The sequence below is a fragment of the Zosterops lateralis genome, assembly GCF_965231275.1.
Source record: "Zosterops lateralis genome assembly, chromosome: 4".
In the NCBI taxonomy this organism is placed as follows: Eukaryota; Metazoa; Chordata; class Aves; order Passeriformes; family Zosteropidae; genus Zosterops; species Zosterops lateralis.
The window spans coordinates 38,512,843-38,540,156 of NC_139765.1; the positions used below are offsets into that span (position 1 = coordinate 38,512,843).

Genomic DNA, 27,314 nt, shown 5'->3' on the forward strand with positions numbered 1-27,314 from the left:
AGGAACAGGAATTGATATTGAAGACTGAAAACTGAGTTTGGGCCAAGTGGACTTCCTAAATCAGTTCAGACAAGTGTGCCCTTAATCTCTTACACTGTGTTCACCTCCAAAATTAAGGCTTATTTTTCTTAATGACAAACTCAGAGAAACCTGCATCTGTCCCTCATTCCTACAAGCACTGCTGTATGGGGCTTCTTCAGAAAATAGGCTGATAGAAAAAATACCTCTATTTTTGCCTCAAGATTCCTATTTGGAGGAAACAGAAGAAAATGAACAAGATAAAGCCCAAAGCAAATGAAATAGGCTTATTGCCTTGCTTTCTAGAATGAGTCTATCTCCTATTGCTGAGAGGTATCCTGTATCTAATGCCAGAACTGGGGTTGCTGTGCTGGGGTTCAAAATGCTTCTGGAAACCTGCACAGTAGGACTTTTGTGCACCACAACGCTCAGGTTCCTGGGGTCCTGAGTTGGTGAGGAAGAGGTAATGGATCTGAAGTAGATACTCAGAGGGAGAAAATGTAGGCAGATTCCTTATCCCTCCTCTCCTGGGACAAAGCAGACTCATCCCTTTATGCCGGTTGAACATCTGAAGTGAAAGTGTGAACACAACTGAATGAATGCTGGCAGTGAACACTGGGCAATGAAAGAGTAAACTCTGCAACATAAAGCATTAAGAAATGCAATTATTTCAACTTCTTCTTAAAAGCAGGTCTGTAAAATATTTTTACGCTCACCTCTTGAAACTGTAACTTCTGTTTCATTATTTACTTTTGAGGCGTAGGAGAAGTCATAGGATGATTACAGAGAAGTACAAATCACAAGACACAGTAAGAGCCTGGAGTCTAGGTGATAACAACTCATAGTGCTTCCCCTATGCTTGGTTAATATTTACCTGTGGTAAAGGAACTATTTAAGCAATTGTGGATGACTTAGTCATAAGTTTTGCTTTCAGGAGCAGAGCATGGTGCATTTGATGTGATTTGAGAGATTTTCTGGGGACGCAAGAACAACTTTTATATCAAAGTCAAACTCTTAGGAAAGCTTTTGCAGAACTTGTTTTTGTCTCAGCTTGTTGAAAATGGCGGGTGTAAGCAAATGCATGAAGTACTCCATGTTCATCTTCAACTTTTTTTTTTGGGTAAGTTAGTGTTTAAACTATTATTAGTGATGTATGAAATGTGTTCTCCATTATCTGAATGCTGCAGTTAGAGGAATTGTAAAGAAAATAGAGCATAAGTGGAACCAGAGTATGATTCTAAATCAGGGAGGGGAGAATATATTTAACTTTTGCCCTTCCCTTTGTCTTTTTCCATCTGAACACCTTTCCCTCTGAATTCAAAAGTAGACGAGCCACAAATCTCCCTGTTCTCCCTGTTTGTCTTGTGCCCCTCATGTCAAGAGACATCACTCATCTCAGTCAGAAGATGACAGACTCTCCAATAACAATGCACAGTTCTCTTCCTTTCATTGCTGTTTTTTGCATGCAAGATCCTAAAAATGTAGTTGCAACAGAAAATATGGAAAATTTACTTGAATTTTTAGCCTCCTAATTGATAAATGGTTTTCATAAGCCTCTTTGTGGTTCTTTTCTTTACATTCAGTCTATAATTAGTTTCTGATGGTGGACACTAAGTGTTTGTAAGAATGTATGTGCTGGCAGTACTGCCACAGCTGTACCAAGAATGATACAGCAGAGCACAGCAGGCAGATTTCTGGGTGTTATTTGAACTGTATTTGTTTATTTATCACATCTCAGCTGGGTTGCAAGAATTTCAGGTCATGAAAGCTCTGGAAGGTTTGAGTTAAAGAACATTTCTCCCATGGTTCAACTGTCAGATTTCCTGACAGAATTTTGTCAGGTTCACCAGGGGTTCACTGAAACCAGAAGCAGAACTACTAGACACATCATGATCTTTGCCTCGAGGGATTTTTTTCAAGTGAAAAGGTGATATCATTCAAAAGAGACCACAAACAGTAACCTTGGAAAATTTGTGGCTAGCCCAAATTCTTTGACTGCTTATGGACCTCACAAAGAAATTCCTGACAGACCAGTGATAGTTTGGACTGTCTCCCCAGTTTCTTCCTCCAGTTCTGTCAAGACAGATTGAAGATTTTTAACATTTGTATTAAAGCTTTTGTGCAACGGTACTTACAAGAATCCATAAGTTTCTGAATTTGACTTCCTGTCCCTCAGGAAGATTTTCCTGTTTTTGTGGTTTAACCCCAACCAGCAACCAAGTACCACGCAGACACTCACTCACTCCCTCACCAGCAGGATCAGGGAGCAAACTGAAGGCATAAAAGCTGGAAAATCCGTGAGTTGGCATATAGACAGCTTAATAGAAAAAGCAAAAGCTATTCATGCAAGCAAAACAAAACAAGGAAATAATTTCCTGCTTCACATGGGCAGGCAGGTGTTCAGCCATCTCCAGGAGGGTAGGACCTCATTATGTGAAATGTTTTCTTGTGAATGCAAATGCCATTACTCCAAATGTCCCCTGCCTTCCTTCTTCTTTCTCCCAGCTTTATCTACTGAGCATGATGTCAAATGGTCTGGAACATACCTGTGGTCAGTTGGGGTCACCTGTCCTGGCTGTGTTTTCTCCCAACATCCCATGTGCCCTCAGTATCCTCACCAGAGTAGTGGTATGAAAGGGGAAAGAAAACTTGATATAAGACCTGCTCAGCAATACCAAAAACTTCTCTACATTATCAGCCCTGTGCTCAGCACAAATCCAAACCACAGCCCTATGCCAGCCACTGCAAAGAAAATTACCCCAGCCAAAACCAGCATACCTGTTCACATTCATCTGTGTTTACTGTAAGGTAATGGGCAAATGTCTCAGACTAGAATTAGAAAAGCTCCAAACTACTTCCAGAATGAACATTGAAATAGTGTCCTATGCCTTCAGTGATGGTATGGATTTCCTAGGGAAAAAAAAGGGGTGGGATCCTGGGAGCGTCTTGAAACAAGCATATGTGAAACAAACTTCCTATCTTTATACCAAAGTTGGACAACCCATACTGTATTCTGAGGAAGAAAATACTGAGAGCATTTGCTGTGCATGTGACTGCCTGGATGGAACACAAAAGGATAGGAATGCAACTGTAGTTAACTGTTTTAGGGAAGGTGTTTAGTTTAGCATGATCAAGATTGGGAAGAACAGATGTATGGGCTGACAGAAATATAATGAAACTGAATTTTTTGGTTCTCATTCTTGTCATTCGTTCTCATTCATGGAAATCATTAAACTGCAACAGTAAGGTAGAGGGACCAGAGGTGACTTTACAGCCACAGTTGCTCTCTTGAGTGCTCAAGGCAGTTGACAAGCGGAAAATTACTGATAATGGGAAATGAAGGTGACTGTAACCTAAATAGATAAGAATGGCAGTTGCATATTTTCCTGGTGCCCATTCATTTTACACCTTTTGCAATCTCTCAGGGACTGTCCTCTCTTAGAAGATTCAGGAATGGGGCTTCCTAGCCTTCTGATGACCTTTTCTAAATAGTTCATGCAGCATCACACAAAGTGTGTAAGCCCTGGGATAGTCTAAGATAGCTCTGCAAATTGACTATGACTTCACCACATGACGAGTGTCCCCTGGGCATCTACATGCCCATGAGCCTCATACTGAGCTCCAGCACACCAACAGAGTTTTTCATCTTCCCCGTTTTATGAAAAATAGCAAACTATGGGCTTTGAAAATCTGTGCTTTGGAACTGGGTGCCTGTATGGAGTTTCTAACAGTCCTTAAACTAATCCTTGTCAGTTTTGTGCATTAAACCCAACACATATGTCAGATTTTTCTTCTTTCCCTTCTTCAGAGTTTGCAGGATATCCAGTCTCTCCTCCTGTCCTCATTTTGCCAACTTCTGCTACTCCACATAATGCAAATTGTAAATTACTATTTTTTTTCACTGAATACTGTTGTCTGATGCTAGTTCCAAGCAACATGGTTAGTGACAGAACATCTTTGATCAGTTGTTAATACCAGACTTGCAATTCCATCTACAAACAAAGTAGCCTCTTCCTGAACCTTAATGTGAACATCTCAGTCCCTGAAGTAGCAACACAAGCTTAGCGGGTTTCCTGAGACAGAGACCACATTCTCTGTAGGACCTGCCTAGAGCTGTAGTATCAGGTGTCTCAAGGAAGTATTCCAATCAAATGTTTTCTTTAACAGAAGCAACCTTGTAAAAGTTCCTCCTGATATCCTTGAACTGAATGTTTGAAAAGGGTGTGCCAGTGAAGGAAATTCCCCATAAGTTTGGTATTTATGTGAATTGCAGTCTTAATATACTGTTGGCTCAGCACTATGTCAGGCTCATCTGAGGTGATATTGATTTAACCAACTAGGCTGTATTTTCTCCTCACACCAGAGTTGAAGGCGTGAGAAGGAGTAACCAAGGACAGCATTACTGTTACTGTTCAGTTTATGAGACTGAGATGAGATTACAGATTCTTTATCAAGGATTAAGGCAAAAATACAGTAGCCATCTAATTTGGGGAAAATGGGTGAAGATGTTTTTAAAGAAGCTCATTTAATTCCATCAGAAACCACTAGTGGTTCATTAAAAATGAAATTTCCTGGAATGAAAGTTTATTTACTTGAAACCTTATTTTTAGAAAACTTAAAAATTAAGGTGGAGTATTGCAGCAAACTTGACATGTTCAACTTGGACTTTTTGGGAACAGACTGCCTTCAAGGGAAATTCATAACAACATTTCAGAGCCGTTTATGACTTGACTATTAATGGCAGATATAGATAATTCTAGATCTGACTAGTCCCTGGTCCTCAGTGATGTCTCTTTCCTACCAGTCATCTCAGTAGGCACAATCTTTACGCCTGAGTAGCCTCTTGGTTACCTATGTCCAACACTTAATAAAGAGCAATTCAGTGTAAGAATCATCAACAACAAGGTTAGGAATAGAGTGACTGGCACACAGGGGAACTCAGTGATTGATGAAATAGGAGCACAAGTAGAGATGAGGGAATGTATCTGGACCTGCGATTCATCTTCACTGAATTCAGCATCTTAAGGAAAGTCATGCTGGTCAAACATTCACATTTACTTGGCTGTTTTCTGTAAAAATATATCGGGAAAAATTACTCTAGGCATTTTATGAGAACTGAGGGTTGGAGATGGCCAGATATTGCTGCATTTGAAACAGCAAAAATAATTTATTTAGGACTTCCTGGTAGCTTTACCATAGAGAATGTCTCCAGACACATGTCCTGAATAAGTCTAGAAATAACAGGTACGCAAATATCCCTTATCAAATCTCATGTTTCAATTATAAAAAAACCAACATTTTTTATGGCCATGTTTTACAGCTACAATAGCAATGTATATTCTTCTCTCATCTGACGGAATTTCTATGTTCTTCCCAAACATATGTATAAATCATTATGTAAATGTGTTTTACATGGTGGGAAACATCATGGGGTGGAAACATCAGGGATTTGGTGCATACCTGAAAATTTAACTACATTTACGAATTTTCCTGGAAACGAATCAATATTCTCTGCTCCAGCAATTCATGTTTCTTTTGCTTTGCCAAACAAATTATTTCAGAAGTTTGGACAGCATATGGTACAATTTGCATACTGAATGTCAGTAGGAAAGTTACTGACCTTTCTAACTTGTCTTTATTTTCTCCCACAGGTGTGTGGTTGCATTATTTTGGGAGCCTCTATATGGATACGTTTTAAAGGTACTCAGCAGGTAAATTCATGCAGTCATACCAGCACCATGTAAAACATGGAAACTGCTGCATACACTTTAATTTCCCATCTTCATTTCCACAAATTTTCTATGTTTTTGTTGAGGTGGTTTGTGTGGTTGAAGAGGAATGCATTTTATGACATTAAGATTAAACATCATGGTGCAGGTAGTTAGATAAAGTGATTGATGCAAACAGAGATATGTGACTATGAGAAGTAGCTCCTAGTGTTATTAATGTAATTTTATGCAGATGCACACAGATTTCTGTTTGAAAATGTGTCTCTCACCTCTAGTGAAAAATAATTATGCTTTTGTTAATGATTTCAGTGTTGGAAAGAATAATGGAGCCGTGCAGCTCATAGACTTATCAGTGTTTTTCCTCATTAGAATAGCATAATTATACCTATTCCTAGGGTTACTTCACATGTTCGTAGGAAATATTTTTATCTTTCTCACTATCTTTAATAATACAATTCTAATTTTCCCAGTAACTGCAACTTTGAAAGGGATGAAGGATTTTTCCCTTCCATTTTCAATGGCTCCTTAAAAACACCTTATCCTTTTCCCCTCATATGTGTGTGTGTGTATATATATATATATATATATATATATATATATAAAGAGTTTTAAATGCCCAGAAATCTAGGATGCCAGTGTCCTAAAAATCCTCCAGGAGGATAGAAAAAGGACCCTTAGCTGCCTTCCTGGATTTTTGTACAGGTTATTAAATTAGTTCAGGTATTAAGGTATTATGATTTTCATTTTCTGCAAAACTAGGGAAAATACAGTTTTGAGGAGCTCTCAATCTTGCAGACACGCAGCAGAGGTTGGTCTTGTTGTTTCAAAGACCCCATGGTCCTGTAGGCCCTTTTGCCCAGTGCATACCCACTGGCACTGACTCTAAGGTTTAAGCAGTACATTTCTTCAAATGAATTTGGACCATAGAAATGCAAAATAATTTGAAAGCTTAATTTGCATTCTTCTATTTTTAAAAATACTTTTTGGCTATAGAAATGAAAAAGCAGGCAGGTGTCACATGGAAGCACTGTTTTTCAGCTTTCAGATCGAGCCTTTTTCAGCTTTACGATTGAGCCTTAAGTTGCAATTCCTCAGATAAGTCCCCTGTTCCTCTAGCACAGTCTGTCAGTTAGGAACAATAACTTTTAAACCAGTATTTTCCCACTTGGAAATAAAAAGATGGTGGAAGTACGAAGATAGCTTTGTATCCTCCCTGCCATTTGGCTGATGACACTATTACCCTTAGCCAGTCCCAGATGTCTCATATCGGGAAGAGCATGGATGCAAGAGAACTTGGTTCAAGATGACACAGTGTCCTCGGGTATAATAGGTCATGGTGGAGAGCTTTGCCATTCTCTTCTCTGGAAGAGGAAGAACCAAAACTTTCACTCCCCAGTCAAAACTTTACTAGAAGCTGAAACTGCCATGCTTGATACTTGACAGTCTCTGGTATGATGGCTCAAATGATACAATGAAGGTTGGAAAACCACAACCACTGCCAAATCTTACTTTTTGAGAGATTTCCTATTCAGAAAGGAATATTTAAGCGTGTTTCAAACTGCTTTCCTGAAGTGACACTTAGAACTCCCCAAAAACCTATGAATTAAGAGTCAGAACCGAAATTGAAAGCATTTTCTCACATTTTTGCCTCCAGGCAGGCAAAGTTCCCATTCAAAACCAATGCATGTTTTGCCTCAGTAATAATTGAGCAGACCATAAGGATTTGGCTGTAGATGAATAGAGCTTTCTAAGAATAAATAACAGGACGTTCAGTCCAACTTGGAAAGGGAAAGAACAACATATTCTTCAAATTATACTTGTCTATATACCTTTGCAATTTCCATCAGAAGATAAATGTGGCAACTTCCAGACATTTTTTGCTAATCTTGGCACCAGTCACACTGGAAAATATTCTTTGAATGTTTTTCTCTCTTTTGGCCTTTGCCCTTAGTCAGTCCTGTGGGAACTGAATAATTTGATGTTTAATAATATTGAGGTATATGAATTGTTTAGTTGAATGTCCCACACATCGAAATAAAGTTCTCATCTCTGAGGGTAATATTAGAGATCAAGCCTGGGGAAAAAAAAAAAAAAAAAAAAAAAAAAAAGCTGCTTTGGGAAATACATTTCTCTAATATATACAGCATCACTCTGAGAAGTGTTCTCTCAGAAAGAGACACAGAGTATGTTCCTGGCCTTCTAATGACAAACAGAGATTTTGTTTCTTTAACACTGGGTTAATGTAGGAGAGGTTTTGAGGTAATCAAGTCTCCTACTTCCAGTAAAAGGCAAAGATTCATTGACTGAGAACCAACTGAAGGCCACTTTAAAGACAGGTGGTCTTTATTTATTCATTTACTCTGTGTTGATTTTCATCTTGTACAGAAACAAAGGTTGTGAAAAATCAAGTTTTACAAAGCTCTCTACCACAACATTTGAAAAGGGAGCATTAGAGTTTTTTTATTTATGGATTAGAATTTCTCCATAGTTGCTCTTCAGTATGTTTATCAGTTAGAAAATAATTATCTTCTTTTGGGGAATACAAATGTTTTTAGGAGGACCTTCTTGTAGCTGAAAGATTTTTTGCCCTTCTTTCTTTTCAGGAGGTAGAAAGCGGAGTATCTGCAGGAGCTAATCTGCTGATAGCCGTGGGAGCCATCATTATGGTCATTGGGTTCCTGGGGTGTTGCGGTGCTGCAAAGGAGAGCCGGTGCATGCTGATGTTGGTAGGGAAGAAAAACATTTGTGTATCTTTAACAGGCTACAGCTACATAGGATGGATAAAGTCCTTGCATGTAGTATCAAATGAGGATTGGAACCTTTTAATTTAATCAAAAACCTGATTATGATCCTGTGTTTTCTTGTTTGCTTACCTTGAGTTTGGACCCCTTCTGAATTCTGTTGTGGAAAAAATGATAGCTTTTCTCATCAGCAAGAAGACAGGGTTCAGAGTCACTAGCTTTTTTTCCATCGAGCCATCATCAAAATTCCCTTCATAAAATTTCACCCATTATCTATCCTATTTAATTTTATAAATTCCCAGTTGCTCCCTTTGCTGGTCCACCCAGGATGTCCTCCCTGTCTTCCTGCCCTACTCTCACCTACACACTGTTACCATGACACTGTTCTGGTGTGTGCCTTGTTTTGACCACCAGCTGAGCACACTCTGTCTCGAGCACCACTTTTTCTCATCATCGAAGATGAAATAGTTGGAGCAGCTCTGATTGGAAAGTCTTTCTACCTACCTGGTTATTCAAGTACATGAAAGATAAATTTAACTTAAATTATATCACCTTGGTCAACAGTAATATAGTTTTCTACCCCTTTTGTTTTCTTCCCAGTTTTTTATTGCACTGCTTCTGATCCTGATTCTTCAGATCACAGGAGGTGTTTTAGGAGCAGTGTACAAACCTCAGGTACAGTATTATTCCATATTTTCATTGAGGTCTTCATATAGTTTTGTTTCTTCCCAAAAAATTTAATAATATATTTAACTTGCAGGTGGAAGAAGCCTTTGCCCTTACTCTAAACGCAAGTTTGAACGTATTGCAAGATACTTCAGGAAAATATGAAGTCTCTCAGGAGGCGTTCCAGAAGTTTGAGAGGGAGGTAATTGAACAGTAAAAAATGAAGGAGTTGTTGCTATCTGTTTCATCTTTGATGTCTGTCTCCATTTTATGATTACTCCTCTGCAGATTTGAATTTCATTCCCTGGGAAAGGGGAAGGGTCTGACTTAAAGGCAAGTTGAAACACCACAGAAGGGACTTCTGTTCTCTTGGTAGGACATGGTCTTCCTGTGATGATTTCTTTGTGCAATAGTGTTGTTTATGAGAACAATGAAGCAAGGAGAGACCACATACAAGTAAAACTAACAGTTAGCTAAGCTCTTTCATGAGAGGACTGCATGGCCCTTTCCTACAGCTTTCCCTTCTGAAGGTGCATTGATCCTCCACAATATCCCAAATAAGAACTCTCCAGTACTTTTAAGGAAAGATTACCCCAGGGATTAGAAAAATATCAGGAGTGTATTTAACTTGGAATATCCTACTGCTATGAAGTCATGAAACTCCATGCTTTACTGTGTGAGAAGAGGGAAGAAAATATGACGAGAAGTTTGTTTTTATTGTGTTTGTGCTTTTCCTGGTGCCCCCATCCTACAGGACCACAGGTGGTGGATGCCTATTGCAAGCTTATTCCCGGGTATCTCACAGAGAATACCCTGGAATCTCACTGATAACATTGACAACATACATCCCTTCCCTTGCCACAACTACCAGGGTCTGTACGCTGATAGAATGCCTACTGTTCTGCTTTAGTCCCAAATGGGTGATGACTTTGATGGATAGACCTAAAGTTAGTTTTTATGCTTTTAAAGACTGCTGTATGAAAGAAAATGAAACAAGGAATAATATTTAGGTGTCTTATGTTACTTCCACTTCTCCTTCCCCATTCCACCTTCAGCTTTGTACTCTAATTCTGAGACAGTTTATTTCTTCTGATATAATAAGCAGTCTGGAGAGATGAGCAAAATGAAATATCGCATAATTACTGCATCAATTTTTAAATGTACCAGGACTGCTATATTATGTCCCACAGCCTTTGCTTTTATACAAAATTATGTGAACATTTCCAGCTGCTTTTTAATAGAAGGAGGACCTTAAACCCAAGTTTGCACCCCTGAGCTTTAGTGGCTTATAGTGGAACATATATAGTGGAACATGAAGTGAAACTGCACCTGGTTTAGGTTTCACAAACCCCAAATGGAGCCTTGATCTCTTCAGTCCGTTTCTAACTTAAAGACATAGCTATCATTCAAAGTGGTTATTTTTCTAGATTTCAGAGTTGTATGTGCCTGAATTTTACATTTCAAGGCTTTTCAAGACGTGAAATGTGGATGTTACTGGAGCTAGTAACTTAACCTTCTGTAAATATAACCTACTGAAAGAAGGCTTGATTCTCAAAAAGTACTACACCTAGTATTCCAGTTCCATTCTGGCACTGATAATTACTAGCTTTATAGTATGTTAATGTTTTTTGAGCATTTTATACTGAAAATCTGGTCTTTTTCCTCCTATCTCTTATTTTAAAAAAACCCCAAAAAACAACAAACCAAACAAAAACTTATGCACTTAAGTTCTTATAAGTGGTACAGAAATGTAAATGGTATTTGAGACATACCAATTTGGGACAACTTCCACATTGAAAAAGATGAAATAAAATTTGTTTTTTGTTGTTCCGCTCAGCTCCCTCACCTATTCTCTTTGAACTGAAAATTCCCTCTTTTTTAAACTCTTCTCCCCATTTACTCCTTTCTTGCAGGAAAAATGTTGTGGATTGCGGGATGGACCTAAGGACTGGGGAGAAAACTTTAACAAACCTTCCTTAAAAATCTGTCAGTGTGAACTAGAGAAGCCATCACCAGACCTCTGCGTCCAATATCAAAACGGATACATCTATAAAAAGGTGAGAAAAATGTTCACTCTTCTTTCAAAAGTGCCAGGTTTTACCCCAAGGTTATCTTTGCTGACTCCCATAGTCAGCAGTCCTGTATCTTTCTGAAAAGGCAAAGTTTTGCTTTCTCTTTCTTAGCCAGAATTATCCCCGTACCATCTGTTACGAAATGACTGTTCATAACTCTGCTCCTTCCTCTTCCTGAGATGTCTCCAGTTTAGGCCCTTAGCAATCTCCGTGGTTATTGTTGATGAAAATTATTATGGCTTTGGGGTCAGGGTATGACTCTGGGTCAGGGCTGCACACCAGCTACCCTTTGGCTCTCATTACTCTCTCAGAAGGTTATGCTCCCACCCAGGCTCATTGTGGTGGCAGACATGTTGACTTAAAGACTTTCAAATGGTGAATGCTAAGGTATATTGAAAATCAAACGCATTAAATGCAAGACCTTTGGGGGTTTATAATCCTTTAATAAAAAAAAACATTCATTTTGTAGGATATGCTGGAAAGAAACCTTATATATTGTGGGTTACATGGCAGAATATTCAAAGAGTGATTTCTTACAACTATACACTTTTGAAAATCTTAAGGAATTAATGTAATAATAATAATAAGGTAAAATATCGGGTGACAGACAAAAAAAAAAAGCACACTCAGAAGAGTACCATCTAGTAGATAGTAGATATCTCAAATAATGAATTTCATGGTTTGCTTGCTTCCTTGTGAGGAAATCTGGACTCTATGGATACGAAAAAAAAATTAAAAAGAAATGCACAAAATAATTGAATAGCACAAAGTAATTGAAGTTTTAGAATGCTGGTGGTGCGAAGTTTGCCAGTATGCACCTAGCACCAAGCAGATTTTAGCAAATGTCCATTCTGGTTGTATAATTCTCTAATTGCACAGCTCCTTAATAAGTAATTAAGGAGCAGTAATTTCCTCCCCATATAGTCCCACAGAAGCAAATACTATTTTAAAGCGAAGAAATAGTCTGGTTAAGTAGGGGATACCAGAATCCAATCTGGAAATAAGCTATATAAAGAGGCTGTTTTAGCCACACTTTAATGTCTTTTTGGCCTCAGGCAAGCCCTCAAAGGACGCATGAGAAGCCATCTGTGAAATTACTGCAGGTGCAAGATGTCGCTCATGTGAACAGACAGATTTTATGGTAGTGTGAGATACTAGTAGAGACATCTAGCTTTCTGATATGGGAAAAAAGATTTGAAATTCAGTGCAGTTAAGAGTTGCTTAAATAAGAGATTTTTAGTAGAACTGGAAGGAAAAGACCCATGCATTTATTGTGAGAGAGGAAATATGGTTAAAAAGTACAACTGTATTTGGGGGCAAGTCAGTTGTAGTGTTGTAATGAGTATTTAATCTGTACTTGGCTTTCCCTCCTGTCTGTGGAAGGAGGATTGTCAGTGCCTGGAGAAGATGTAGTCACTATAAGAACAGGCATATGAGATATTCAAAAGGAAAGTAGCTCTGCACAGAACTTCAGTTGTAGAGTCATAGAATAGGCTAAGTTGGAAGGGATCCATCAGGATCATTGAGTCTAGTTCCTGGCCCTGCACAGGACAACCCCAAGAGCCACAACATGCACATGAGAGCATTGTCCAAATGCTTCTTGAACTCTGTTGGGCTTGGAGCTGTGACCACTTCCCTGTGGAGCCTGTTCCAGTGCCCAAACACCCTCTGGGTGAAGAATCTTTTCCTGATATCCAAGCTAAATGTCCCTGACTCAGCTTCATGACATTGCCTTGAGTACTGTCACTATTCATGGGAGTGATCAGTATCTGCCCTTCTGCTTCCCCTCATGAAGATGCTGAAGACCCAAACGAGCTCTCCCCTCAGTCTCCTCCAGGTTGAACAGAACAAGTCTCTGCAGTCACTCCTCATATGGCTTCTCCTCAAGGCCCTTCACTGTTCTCATGGCCCTACTTTGGACAATCTCTAATAGCTTTATATCTCATATATTGTAGCACCCAGAACTGCCTCCAGCACTCGAGGGGAGGCTGCTCCAGCACAGTGCAGAAGGGACAATCCCCTCCCTTGCCCAGCTGGTGATGCTGTGCCTGATGTCCCCCAGGACAGGGTTGGCCCTCCTGGCTGCCAGGGCACTGCTGACTCATGTTCTATTTGCCATGGACCAGGACCCCCAGGTCCCTTTTTGCAGGGCTGCTCTCCAGCCTCTTGTTCCCCAGGTGAACCCCAACAAAACTATGGTTGCAAAATCTGGCATTTGACCTTGATAAACTTCAAGGGAGTCAACAGGTCTTCCTAGTTTAGTGTTTAGTGTTGGCAAATTTCCATGTTATTCCTTCAAGTCCTGCATCCAGGTTGTTAAGGAACATATTGAAGAGAATAGGAGCTAGGATGGAGCCCTGCAGAATCCACTACTAACCAGACTCCAGACTGATGTTACCTCGGCATAACATGGTTATTTAGCCGTATGCTGGACATTTTGTCCAGGAGGATACTATGTCCAGAAGCTTCAAAATCTTTGCTGGAGTCCAAAAAGATTGCATCTACTGGCTTTCTGAGATCAGTTAGGGGGAGTTACCCTGAGGTAACCATAAAAGGAAATCAAGTTCAATAAGCAGGACTTTCGCCACATGAAGCCATGCTGATTATTCTCTTCCTTCCAGCCCCAGCCTAAGACCACCAAACATTGGACAAAACTAATTTTGAAGCTAGGTTTTATAAACAAATATTTTTAGTTAGTCCCAAGTCTAATAATAAACCTTTAAATTTCAAATCCAAAGATTAGATTGGTGGGAAACTGAAGTTCCCTTTCAGATCTGGTCATGGCTGCATTGGCTCTTTTCTAGTAGTGAATGATTATCAAATGAAAGTAAGAACAAACACTACTTTCCCTGTTAATGGAAAATAATGCAAACATTGGCCATTACAGCTGTATGTCTTCCTTTGAAATAGTAAATTTTTATGGTCAGCTACTAAATCTTCATACTTGGGAAGGCTAAGACTTTCACAGAGCATAAGGTACACGTAGTTGTGGTTTTTGTGTTCACTAGCAACAAGCCAGAGTAAATTCAAATAGCCTTTTTTTAGCACAGAGTTAAAGAGGAAGAGAGTTTGAGAGATTTATTTTAAAAAGATGCATTCCTATTTAACCTATATATCTTATAATAGGATAATATTACTTACCTGTATTTAATAATTTTGTTTTATTTTTCAGTCTTGTGGAGAAGTGATTATACAACAAATTAAAGACAATCTGGTCATAATTATGGGGATCGCCTTTGGACTGGCTGTTGTTGAGGTACCAGTGTACACTGTTAAAATGCTTAGTAGCTGACAAGCAATATGTTCTACTTAGAAATACATTGCGAATGGGATTAAAACACTTGGCTTGCTCAATTAATAGACAAGGGAAAACCATCTCTCACCTTAGCTATAACCTCACTGTTATTTCATATAAACATATTTCATTAAAGTATATGGCTCCTGAGCTGCAAACTTCAGGCAAGATCAGACCACCCTGCTACCCATATATCCCATGGGACATTATCTTCAAAAAATTTGCCAGTCCTGAAGTCAGGCTGTGCCTTGACACTGAGCCCTGTGTACAGAGAGGTGTGTGAATAAACATGAGGAAGAATAGCCATATTTTTCCTCCTTTTCTTCATCTTTTCTTGAGGAAAAGGTCAGCTCCTAAGAAAACTTAGACCCTAAAGTATATATTTTTATCATTAAGAAGTTTTGGTACAAAATTATATTCTGAGACATTAAAACTTTAAGCATCAAGATGATGCATTAATGTGTCTGAGCGCACACGTGTGATGCTCCATACATTCCCGTGTGTAAAAAACCACAGAGTATGTGAACTGTTTATTTTAATTTCCTTACCATACACTGAAGAATAACATGCAAGATTTTCTCTGAAGAGAGGAGGAAAAGAAGTGAAGGTATCCAGTGAGCTACTTGATTTTGATTTGAATAGGAGAAAATGATAAAGAAACGGGGAATTTCATCATCATCGTTCTTTCTTCAGTAATTCATTTTCCTCTTCCTCCTTTGTTTTCCTCTACCCTTGCTCTCCACCAGTGGATGTTTGAGGGAAAAACAGAAATGACAAAGATTGCTATGGAAAGTTCAGTCTGTTATTCAAAGCAAAAACTTCTTGGCAGAGGATTGCTCCCCATGGTAGAAGAGTGGGCAAGAGCCCCAACTCAAAACTGTGTTTCCAGGAAAACAGTAGTAAAACAGGGAAGAATTATGTAGCTGCAGCACTGGAAGAGGGCAGGCCACCAACTTCTTACTCACCACAGCCTTTCTGGTATTTAAGGAGCTATATGTTGAGTGGTCAGATCTCTCACCCGTATGTTTACTTTGAGGGAAAAATAGGTGAAATACACTGATATTAATTGACCTTAAAATACAATAGAAGTGTAAAATTGCATCTGTATCCCTAAGGCAAATTGTAAGTCACTTTGCTCTAGTTACTGCAGTTACGTAAGTTGTAACTTTTAGTTCATTGGCCATCATTCTTTCCTGTTCTCCAGCTGGCATTTCCTGTGCTGGCTGCCTCTCCCAATAATTTCAAAAGGATTAGAAAACAACACAAATAAACAATATGAGACTCAGCACAAATTGTCAGATGGCAATTTACACTTGATAAACATTTATCCTTTTCATATTAACTCAAGCAACTACAAATCAAAGGCCATTTGCTTAACCATCTTTGGGCTCTAGGAAATCCCAGATAAAAATAAGTGTTCTCCCTTCTCTGCCTTGTGAGCTGTGCTTTCAGCTCACCGTAATAGTGAAAATTATAGAGATAAGAAGTGCCCAGATTCATTTGGGTGCAAGTGCAAATGTGGGCATGGTATGTCAGGGAAGCCCTGTCAGTTTATTCCAGGTGTGAGTCCATCCTTTTGTCTTAGCTGTACCTCTGTTCTACATATGCTCTTCTCTGTCTCCTCCTTAAGTAAATAAAGTATGTCAGTGTTTGTGGCTTCAAAGGTGTCAGATGGGCATTTTCCACTTTTGAGGAACACCTTCACAGGCTGGTTAGCTTTAAATTCAGAAGGAAGCTTTCTGATCTGATCTTACCAGTTGTCTGCCACGGGTCATAAAATTGTACCCAGTAATTCCCAATACAGAAGGTGACTCAACTGAATTTTCTATTTAAAGTAACAGCTTCTTCAGTGAACTCACTATTGTTTCTATCCTAAGTCCATTACTGATAAATACAAAATACTTGTTGCATGATCATTTGCAACTCAAAAAAATGAGGCAGGTTTATAGAGGTATACATGTATACAGGTATACACATGTATGTGTATACCTGTATACATACACTTCAAACACATAGTTGCACAAAAGAGAGTGACAGTGGAACAGAGATTTCAAAGGGAGACAACCTTTAGAATGCACAGTGAACATTCCTCTAACTTTGTCAGAAAATAAAATGCTCAATTATTGTCCAAATTTCTTGAACTTCTCCCTAATTGCTGCTCCATTACAGCTAACAACTGCATTTTAAACACACAGAGGTACAAGGGTCCTCATGTATAGAGGCAATCCATCTTTTAAACAGATGAAACTTCTCCATGATGTCTGCAGTCTTATCTTTGGTATATACTGGCTTCATTAAAATATCTCTATTCTATAAGAGCCACATTGGAAAAATCCTCTGCATAGCAGATTTAGCCTGCATGTAAATCCAACACAATTGCAAATAAAATATTGTGTATCAGTTGTATCCTCAGATTTCCAGGACTGCCAGGTAATACCAGAAATATCTTTGTTTTCCAGATTCTTGGTTTGGTATTTTCTATGAGCCTCTACTGCCAGATTGGGAGAAAATGAAACTGTGAAAATGTCAGGATGATGTCACCAGTCAAATCAAGACCTTTCTAGAAAGAAGACTAGAGATTTGGCTGGGCACATTCAGATAAATATATGCATGTCCCAGGCAGCTGTTCTGATGAAAATGGCAGCCCTTGTGCTCATGGATGCTTGACAACTTGCAAAATGACCTCTTTATATTTCATAAGACTTAATGATGTGAATATGATTTTTTATTTGCAATAAACATCTTTGTTTATATTTCTGAGGTGTTTATTTTGCCCAAAGACAGCAATTATGTCATGTTGTGAGTCTGAGTTCACCATGTGGTGTACCCTCATGAGTGTTAAACCACCCACAGCAGAGTCACCATAAACAGCTGCAAACCATCATCCAGTGGCTGACTGCTCCAGGCAACTCAGGCCTCTGGGAACCTCTGCTTGTAGAGCAGGGTGTTTTCATTAGGACAGTTGTGGGTCAGGGTTTTGTTACCTGTGAAAAGGGAAACTAACTTGCTACCTAATAGGAAAGCCACGTTTTCTTTCAGGAATGTTTAAATCAGTATCTTGGCAGCAGAGATGGTCACTCTCAGGCCCAAATGATGCTAAGGTTGCATTAATGAGCTGGATTTAGTGTCATGTGTTTTGCAAATAGGCATCAACAGTGAAATCCAAGCCCATGTGGAGGCAAGGCATGCACAGAAGTCATGCATGTAAGGCTTTGCCCAGAGCAGCTAAGGCAAGTGGGTAGACAAACACAGGGCATGGCTGCAGCCATACACTGCCTGCCTGCCTTTGGACTGAGCAGTGCATGCGCGTGTTTGGGCCCTGAGGCACTGACAGCCCCAACTGTCCCTGCCCAGCCACCTGGCTTTCCCTGCACACTGCCCATGGCAAGGACACCACATCAGCCTCCTGGGTCAGTTGGTCTCTGCCCCACCAATGTCACAGTAGGGCTCGTCTCCAGCTCCCCTGCCTGGTCATGGAGTCCCACCAAGCTGGGACTGCCCACGTGTGCCTGGTGTGGCCTCAGCTCATCCCCAGAAAGTGCATGATGCCAGGGGTTGGGGCTGCCCTGGTGCCCTGCACTGCCCTACTCCTGACTGGTACAGAGTGCCAAGGATGGGCCAGGCTTTGCCTTGCCACCCCAGTGGAACCCATGTGGTCCTAGCCTCTTTCTAACAGAAAGTAAATGGCATCAGGGACAAGATTTTTAGGGTATGAGGATGTCTAATGATGCCCACAGAGACCTGCTGAGGTTTTACACAGCAGGCTGATGGCCTCTCTGCTGTGTGTTGGGATTAGCTAATTTATCCAGCTCCGCTAGACCCCCATCTTCATAATAGGAGCAATACAACACCTCAAAGCTGCTCTTAAGAGAAAACCATGTATCATGGTCCTCTAGTTAAAGATTCCTCAGGTGCCCTCAACTGCCTTGAAGCACATGCCGACTACTCCCATTTTGATAGAGCAATGCAACTGTTGCTTACAAATGCATTCAAAGCTTCCCTTGGGCAGAGACCTTTGTCCATGCCTTGTTCTTGCAGAATTGGGTTCAGGTAAAATTCATCTGCAGCAAACAAGTTTTTTTTAAAAACTCAACCAGAAGAAGTTTCTGTCCCATTCTCCATCCTCCCCTAGCACTCAGACCATTAGGCCAAGCAGTGATCCTACTTTCAGTAATTCATGTGTCTCCAGGAAAATCATCTAGCTACCAGACAGTTCTGGCACTTGTCTTTCCCTCTGGTGAACCTCAGAAGCTGTGCCAGAAGAATTTAAACTTTCTTGGACCAGAGAAGAATCATGACTCCATAACCCAGCTGTACTAACTGGAAAAAGAAATGCTGGCTTCTAGTTTCTCCTCCTCCCTGGAGTGTTTTTTTCTGTGCATATCTTATCCATGATCTGGGAAGTCCTGGGAGCTGAGCCTGAATTATCCAGATCATGGTATGGCAGCTGGAGTCCTGGATTATCACTACAGAAAAAAATTGGGAATATAAGGGCAACATGGAGAGAGAATTGCACCTTCCTCTTCTTCCTCCTTCCCATTAGGAGGACTATTGTCCTATTTGAATGAAGGACCAGAGCAACTCACATAGAGAGAGGTCTTAGAGCTATGGGTGCCTAATGGATGCACATGAAGGAGAAATTACAACTCACCTTTGCCAGGAGGAGTCAACTTCAGACAGCTGCTGAAAAAACTTGAGTATTACTGGCATGGATTTGTAATGAACATTGAGATGAGACTGACAATATGCTCTGGCTCAGACACCAGTCTGGTCCTGTATGCTGCTTTGGGGATCCAGATATCTAAAACCAAGCTGTAAATACATCTAAATTTTGGTTGTCAACTGCCTGGTTTTGTATATAATGCTCAAAATAATCTTTGTTTTTGTCAAAATAATGATGTATGATACATTAGACTTTTTGTTTAAACAGTTAAAACTGTTGAGATTAAAACATTAAAATCAGCATCAAAATATTGTCTTCAGTGAGGAACTTAGACACAGGAGTTTCATCTGGAGCTACAGTGAATAGTTCCTCTGTTTATTTAGGTAATTTGTCCCTATTACCTAAAGCTCTAAGGAATAAAAGTAAAGCACTATGATTATATGCTACCATGACTGTTTAAATGGGATTGAGCCAATGAAGTAATTCAGAATATTATCAGCTTGCTGGTGAAGTGGATTTGCCACTAAAACATGCCCATGGCCTTGCATGTTACAAACCTTATTTAATCCTAATATTCTGTAGCCTCCTGAAGTTTTCTCCCTGATTTTTTAAACAGAAACAGCAAAATGCTGTTCAAATCAAAAAGAAATCTGTCTGGATAAGATTCTTCTGGCCATAGAAATTCATACTGTAAAATAATGAAATGGTTTGGATTGGAAGGTACATTTAAAAATCATCTAGTCTACCCCCACTGCCATATCTGAGCTACCAGTTTGAACTCTCTCTATAATCAATGATGAGAAAAAGGACATATAGGATTTGAGCAATCTCATTCTAAAATAGATGTCCAAAGAGGTTAGGAGAGTGATTTTCATTGCAAATAGGTGAAATTAAAGTGAATGAATCCCACCCCACAATACTGAACTTCTTAAAAATATTAGAAGCACTGATCAGTCAGGAAAGAGCATTAGTATAATATTCCATGAAGGTGTATGGTGGTGTTCTGAGCTGCTCTACCAGCTAGCTTGCTCTCTGACCAACATATAAGGAGGGTTTGGGGGGTCTGAACCTCAGGCTGAAGCGTGGTCAACGGCGTGGAAGAAAGAGTGGACTCCTCACGTGGGTTTCACCAGGCTTTATTCCAACCAAGGAGCAGCCCACGTGCAGAAGTGAGCTCTGGCTCTCTGTTCTCACCCTAAGTACCTGGGGGCGTCCCTGAGTAGGGGAGAACCCAAAACCAATGGAAGGGGAGGGAGGGTGTGACCCAGAACAGGGAAACTTAACATAACAGTGAAGAAGGGTGGTACCAGAGTATCTTGCCAAATCAAAGGGGACCTTCACCTAAATCTTCCAGGTCTCCACAAGGTGACTGACAGGTCTACCACGAGGTAAAGGCCACTGAGGGGTTTGGGGATGGGGGTGTCCAAATAAACCATTATAAACATATTACAAAAACATACTTTAGAACTTTAGAAAACCCAAAATGCACACCGCAACAAAGGTGCATTTGTTATGCATTAATTCATTGATATTTTTGCTCAGTCACAATCCAGCCTGCTAGGAAATGAGCCCTACCTACTCTCTAGGCTGGTCATCTGGTGTGCACAATGCTGTAACAGACATCCCAGCATCATTCCTTCATGAAATCCTCTTGGTATTCTTATCAAAGAATATTTATAGTTAGATATTGACTCAAAATAGAAATGGGACATTTTCTGAACCCGCAAAAACTTTTTCATCATAATGTCTAGAATTGCTGATGTGGAATTTGACAATAAATCCTTGACAGAACAATAAAACCATAAGGGTTTTCTTTTGTGGGGTGTTGGGGAAGGTTTGGTTTTTCACAACCATCTCATTCAAGGTTATGCTCATCTCAATGTTACCCAATAAAATTCAGCATTCAGAAGAAAGACACATGTCCAAGACCTTCATTCTTTAAAATATCAAAGGGAGAAAAGACATTTATCATTATAGTCTTAAATGGTATAAAAAGAAGAGTAGTAGGAAGAAAGACAATGTGTCCCTGCTTTTGCCAATGGAGCCAAATTCCACCTTAAAACCAAGTCTATTTAAAACATGCTGGTGATTTATCATGTCAAAACCAAACATCCATTTAATGGCAACAGATAAGACATCACACCTGGGTCAAAATTTCTTCAAAGAAGGATTTGCTAAATCATTTAATGGATTTGGGGGGGGGGAACGTGTTTTTCTCAGAAAGGGTTGTATTTGCAAGGCAATGCAGCCCAAATAGAAAAAGAAAAAAGTTATAATTTATGGCAAAATATGAGTCAGTAAAGTAATGTCAAAAACAGTGAAGGGAAGCCTGTTATTGAAAGCAAAAAATAAGGAAGAAAAAACCAGAGGCAGATAGACAAAAAGAAATACAATTTTTTTTAAATGGAAGAAGAATGAAGCAAAACAGGACAGGTCAACTTAAAAGAAAGAAAAAGCTAAATATTATCAAGATCCAAGAATTTGCTGAACTCAAGTCAGCATGAGGGGAATTTTGCCCCAATCCACCTTCGTGTCCTGGATGTCATGTTGAAAGCCAATTCATCCTGTTTTAAAATCAGAGCCAAATCTGCCCCAAATCTGTCTGGCTATCTGGGCCTCTGAGAGGCTGGGGCTCATCAGGACATAGCTGGTAGCCAAAGGGTACACCAAGAGACAGCTGAGGTAGTTGTATGGCCTCTGGGCATGCCCGGAGATTGAAAGTCAGGAGGTTAAACAGCTCCTTTCCCTCTGGAATGGACACTAGGACACTGTGGATCCAGCCAAAGTATTTTTAGAGACATGATTAAGTGAGGCAGCAGGGTTTATTTTTAAATTAAGATGGAGGGTTATCAGTTTAAGTTTTGAAATAGGATTGAAACCACAAAATTAAAAGCCAGTTCTTTGGCTCTGCTGTAAGACCTGTCCTAACCACTTAGCCCAAGGTTTTCTAGCATGGAGAAATTCATCTGATTTAGACTGGATTCAGCCCCCCTCAGCTGAGGGGATGTTTGACTTTGGGTTGTTTGGGGAGGTCAGGTAGAGAGCAAACACCTAATGTTGCTCCAGGCCAGAATCAAAACCTATCCCTGCAAAGATTCGGGCTGGGGAAGCTGCCTGGACCTTGTCCATTCAGGAGGGAACTGGGATGTGCTGGTATGGGGAAATGTTGCATTAGGACTTCATTCAGGGACCAAAGGGAGGCTTGGATCTCTTTTGGCTTAATCCATGGCAATTTGATTATTCTTAATACCAGTGAACTGGTACGTGTTCTCTCCACCCGTGTCACTGGCAATATTCTCATCATTTCACTGAAGGACTCTTTTTTTTGTGCAGTGGTTTGGATTAAATTCCTTTTTGTTCTTTTTGAGTATTTCTTTTTTGAACTGAAAGCTGACCCCTTGGTGTGTTTTGCAGAATGCTTAACCTCCTGAGGTTTCTTGGGAAGATAGAGGGGTGATGTCATTCACCACTTGATAAGGCTGAATCCTTTATCTAGCTGAACTTGGACACTGGGGAGGAATGAGAAAATCATTCCTCTTCCTTTCTGTCTCAAATCCACTTTCAACTTTTTTTCTTTTTGTAGAGAAATACAAGTCTCCACTTACTCCTAGGCTTTATAAAATTTGCTTGAGCAGCCCAGAATTCTTTAAAAGACAGGAAACAGAGACATAGAAAAGGCATGGAGGAATTAGAGGCAAACAAGGTCCTTGTGCATTAAGAGGGATGAGACATAATACTCTTCTTTTCTATTCTATGAGGAGCTCAAATTCAGCTAATGTAAGTCATTAGAGAGACTCCAGTTTCAATTGCATTATCCTGTGAAAGACTGGAAAAACACTTTGTCCTATTTTTTCATGAAAATTAAAGTTAACTGTGCTAATGGATTCGCACACACACTAGGCTATCAAAGAAACTGGTTAAAACAACCTGACAAAAACTACGACAAACAAAAGGGCATTCTCAGACAACTTCATAAAACAATTTCAAGGCATTTCAGTGCATCAGCCCTTTACACAGAAAGTCTGTGACCTTGCTAACATAAGAAGATTAATTAGTGGTTTATGGGGGTTGTAGAAAAGGCCAAAGTGTCAGTATACTGTTTCACATCTGCTACTAAGTGAACATAATGTGTTTCTAAACTATTTCAAACTGTGTTTTTATGCTCTTTGTTATCTAAAAGATTTGTCAGATCAGCTAAATCCAGGCTGATCTATGAATTCTGACTATTTCACTGCTTTAGTGCGTTTTCTTACTAAAGTTTCAGCTGAATATATTACTTTGCTTTAATACAAATGTTTCCTAAGACTTATTTCATTATATTCAAGAGTTAAAATAGCAGCAACTCTCTTAAATATTGAGTCTATCATTATTCAATATGACATTAAGTTCTTTACTATTACAGTTAATTCAGACCAGGGAGGATCTTTTGTAGATTTGATTTGTTGGGGAAGAGAAAGAATTTGAATGTACTTTCTACTGTCTTTGTTGAAGAACTATCTTTTAGAATTTACCTAATTTTATCTGAAATTTTTGTCAAAACCATCGATAACAGCTTTGTCAAAGCTGATTATCTCTATGATTGATTAGGAGTCTATTAAGAGCAAAAAATATTAGGAAGTGGAGCCATGGAAATGAATGCTTCCTGTTCATTGAGGCCTCCAATATTTACTTCTGTTTCCTGCTTGGATGAGTGTCTACTGTTGTAAAGATGGTTGAGATCTTTTGAAATAGGAAAAATATAGACTCTTTCAGGAAAAGCCAGTGATAAATGAAGTTATTTACTAGAAAGTATATAGTAATGGTGTGAACAGAAATAAAAATGGATATACCCAAGCAATATACCACCACTGCATTGATGTGTAGGAAGAGAATTGCAGTCACTTCTCCCATTGGTGTTGGAAAGGAGTTGGGAGCATACTGTCCTCAGTATCCTGGCTATTGCACTTCTATACATTTTTACAGTCAAACAGATGGGGCAAAGAGTAAAGATCATGTGGAAATAAGGCTCAGAACATCAGAAATGAAGATGAATGATAACAGCAGCTGAAAGGGGCAAGTGAGACACAAAGCTGAGATAGTTTGGGACAAGAGGGAATGACTTCAAGTTGTGCCAGGGGCTGTTTAGGTTGGATATTAGGAAACATTCACAGAAAGGGTTGTCAAGAAACAAGAGTCTTTTCAGGGAAGTGCCTGAGTCATCATCCCTGAAGATACTTAAAAGATGAGTAGGCTCAGGGGTGATGTTTAGTTAGCAGTATGGGTTTATCATTGGGCTCAATGACCTTAAATATATTTTCCAACCTAAATGATTTTATGGTTCTATTATTCTATGGTTCTACAACATACTTAATTGCAACTGTGAGAGGAATTCAGGGAGCCAGAATGCGTATTGCATGAACTGGGGTGCAATTGGAGTGACAAGACTGAAGTTTACAACCCAGCCTGATTGGAAATGTGATGGATCCCTGCAGCCTCTTGCCAACAGATCAAGGACTGATTGGGGTGTTTGTCAGCACAAACGAGAAATTATGGACTACGGAGCATGACATAGTGTTCTGAAGGAGGAAGGAAATAAGGACTTGTTTTATAGTCATTGGGTTTCAAAAAGGTGCTCTGCTCCAAGAGATATTCCAGATTGTAAAAGGGTTCATCACATTAAGTACAGGAAATTGTCTGTCAGATATGGGTTTGGGTACTGTGGTCAAGGTACAAAATGTCCAGATGTGCTATCTCTGATACACTTAATACTCTGTAGCACAATTATGATGAATTACCTTCTGCCTGTGTTTTAAGATTCTGCTTTCATTCTACACATGGACTGTTACAGTGGCATGGGGAACTTCCCACTATTATGTTTCTCATATTCCTCATATTCTCATTACTCAGTCTTTAAGCCAGTTGAAAAAGGATTTGAATCAGTAGAATAAAGAGGCCATTCTAGAGTACATTGTGATGAACTTGCTTAAACATAATTTTAAAAATATATGCACAAAGAAATACACAAACTATCTGAGAAAAAGAATTGCCTGTGGCTTTAACATAAGAGATGTGCTACAGATGAGAAAAGCTGGGGACAAAAACTCAGAAGTTTTTTCAAGCTGAAATTGGCCCTGCTTGAAAGTCATTACCATCCAATTTTTTTTGGATGGTAATGACCGTAAGTTGATATTTATAATGCAAGTCAATTTTAATAATATGTGGCTTTAACTGCAGTAACCACAACAATATTGTGTAAAAGGAACAACTGCCATGAACTTCTTACTGGTGTGGAGAATTTTGTTTGCAGGTGGAATGGATTTTATATCTTCCAAGAGGGACACTTGAGGTATTTCTGGTCATATGGCAGCCATTCGTGAAGCTCAAAATGATAGGTGAGAAAGTTAGTATAAACCTTTTGTTCTTGCAGATTCATGATATGAATTTATGCCTATTGTCTGATGGCTATCACTTTGAGTTATATTGGAATACAAATGTATTAGAGAGCTGGAACTATGTAGGCAGAAATTAAAATGTGCACAAAGAGATGAAAACAGAAATGAATATTGGCATTTTTCTCAAGAAATGCAAGCCATCAGACTGAATATTTAGAGGGTATTTCACAGGGTAGCAAACTTCATGTACTTCTGCATATTACAGATCCTGACCATCACATCCCAAACATGCTAATGTCTCCATAAAGGGTAAACACAGAAGCTATCTTATCTGTTCGGAATTCCAGTGGATCTGTTTATCATGATAAGATTGTAAAATTAAGGGGGATTCTGGCACCAACAATGCATTTTGGGTCTTCTAGACTGCTGCTTGGGCTCCCATTGCTGCTTGATGAGACCATGTATATTCTCTGTCTTGTGTTATATCTGGCTGCCCTCCATCGGTTTCTTCCCCACCTTAGCAGTACTAAAGTGAGACAATTTACTTTAACATTCTTGATCCAATCTCTTTCTCCCCCAAAAATATTTTCTATCACTTTATTACCAGTCCTGGGGATTGTTGCAACAGGCTGCCTACATGGAAAAGGCAGAAATCTAGAAAAGTTTGGTTTATGCTGGAAAGAGAATGATTGTGTCAAAATGCTGCTGTGGGTTAGATATTCAGGTAACCTACTGTTATGAATGCTAATGGGGCTGCAGTGACTTCACAGCATGCTGGAAATAAGACACAGGATAAAACCTGCATTCTGAAGTAGCTGATCCGACTGGAGAAGGAAAAGACACAAAAAAGCTCTTGCGGACCTTGTGGACTTAGTGTTTTGTTCACATGAAGGAGTGACATGGAATCAGCAAAGCCACAGTCATTATGACTAAATTAATTTCATAGGTAGCAGAAAGGAAAAGAAGGCTGCAATGAAGGGAATAACTAAAATGTTTTAAGGCTGAAAAGTGCAGATCAGTTACACTTCCTCTTCCGAGACTTCATCATGCACCTGGGAGCAAAGTTATATTGGTATGGAAAATGTTGGGCAGTCTGAAACAGAAGTGACAGTTGAAAGCAAGGCAGCAAGCACTACCTTAATTAACGTTCATGGGATGTCCTGAGGATTGTCCACATGCTGAGGACAGTTTTCTCAGGCATTAGAACTGCAGAACACACAAAAACTGTGGCCCTGGGATACTACTTCCAATTGCCTCTCCAGGGTGTATGTTTAGCTTATATTTTGTATGTCGTATGTGTCTTAGTACTCTGGCCAATGTATGGCTACACACATTGCAGAGCTCGAGGATTACATATAGCCTAGCACATGACAAATTCTAGCAAGCTGTGAAGGCCCAGATGCCTGAAAAGTGTGCAAGACATGGCTAGGGATATGGGTTACAGCAGCCTCCGTGTCAGCAGCCTGCTGTCGAACACGAGACACAGCTCAGCACCTGAGCCACACTTTGAAGTTTAGCATTTGCTTGCAGCCAAGAAACATTCACCCCAGTAGAGTATGGATTAGCACAGTGCACAGAAAAATAAGCCTTAATAGTCAGTTTATAATTTTTACATTTCTGTATGATTTTCAAATGTTAGAGTAGAACTAAGAGTTAGGGACTCTGGGTGGGGGGGGGCAGGTGGGGGGGTAACAGGTGATGTAGATTTGCAGAACAACAGTGAACTAATAAGAATATAGCATGCTTTCACAGATTTTTA

The 27,314-nt window shown here is 39.6% G+C and overlaps 1 protein-coding gene and 1 long non-coding RNA gene across 2 annotated transcripts in view; one reads left to right on the plus strand and one right to left on the minus strand.

The window, feature by feature from the left end:
* LOC310908063 overlaps positions 1-2,262 on the minus strand; it is a 54,459-nt gene extending 52,197 nt beyond the window's left edge. Inside the window, exon 1 of the long non-coding RNA XR_014589775.1 lies at positions 2,154-2,262. This is a non-coding gene — a long non-coding RNA (uncharacterized lncRNA). The remainder of the gene's footprint in view (positions 1-2,153) is intronic.
* Positions 909-17,258, plus strand: TSPAN8 (tetraspanin 8). The gene is made up of 8 exons (XM_083858725.1): positions 909-1,138; positions 5,670-5,729; positions 8,351-8,473; positions 9,089-9,163; positions 9,249-9,356; positions 11,068-11,211; positions 14,399-14,482; positions 16,981-17,258. The coding sequence occupies exons 1-8, from the start codon at positions 1,079-1,081 to the stop codon at positions 17,032-17,034; spliced, it is 708 nt and encodes a 235-aa protein (XP_083714851.1). The 5' UTR covers positions 909-1,078; the 3' UTR covers positions 17,035-17,258.
* Positions 17,259-27,314: the final 10,056 nt, after the last annotated feature.

What these genes read in the sequence shown, in the direction of transcription:
- TSPAN8 (XM_083858725.1), top strand. Translation starts at nt 1,079, where the DNA reads ATGGCGGGTGTAAGCAAATGCATGAAGTACTCCATGTTCATCTTCAAC. An exon ending in GTTTTAAAGGTACTCAGCAG is followed by an intron (nt 5,730 to 8,350) that starts GTAAATTCATGC and finishes CTTTCTTTTCAG; the next exon opens with GAGGTAGAAAGCGGAGTATC. An exon ending in GAGCAGTGTACAAACCTCAG is followed by an intron (nt 9,164 to 9,248) that starts GTACAGTATTAT and finishes TTTAACTTGCAG; the next exon opens with GTGGAAGAAGCCTTTGCCCT.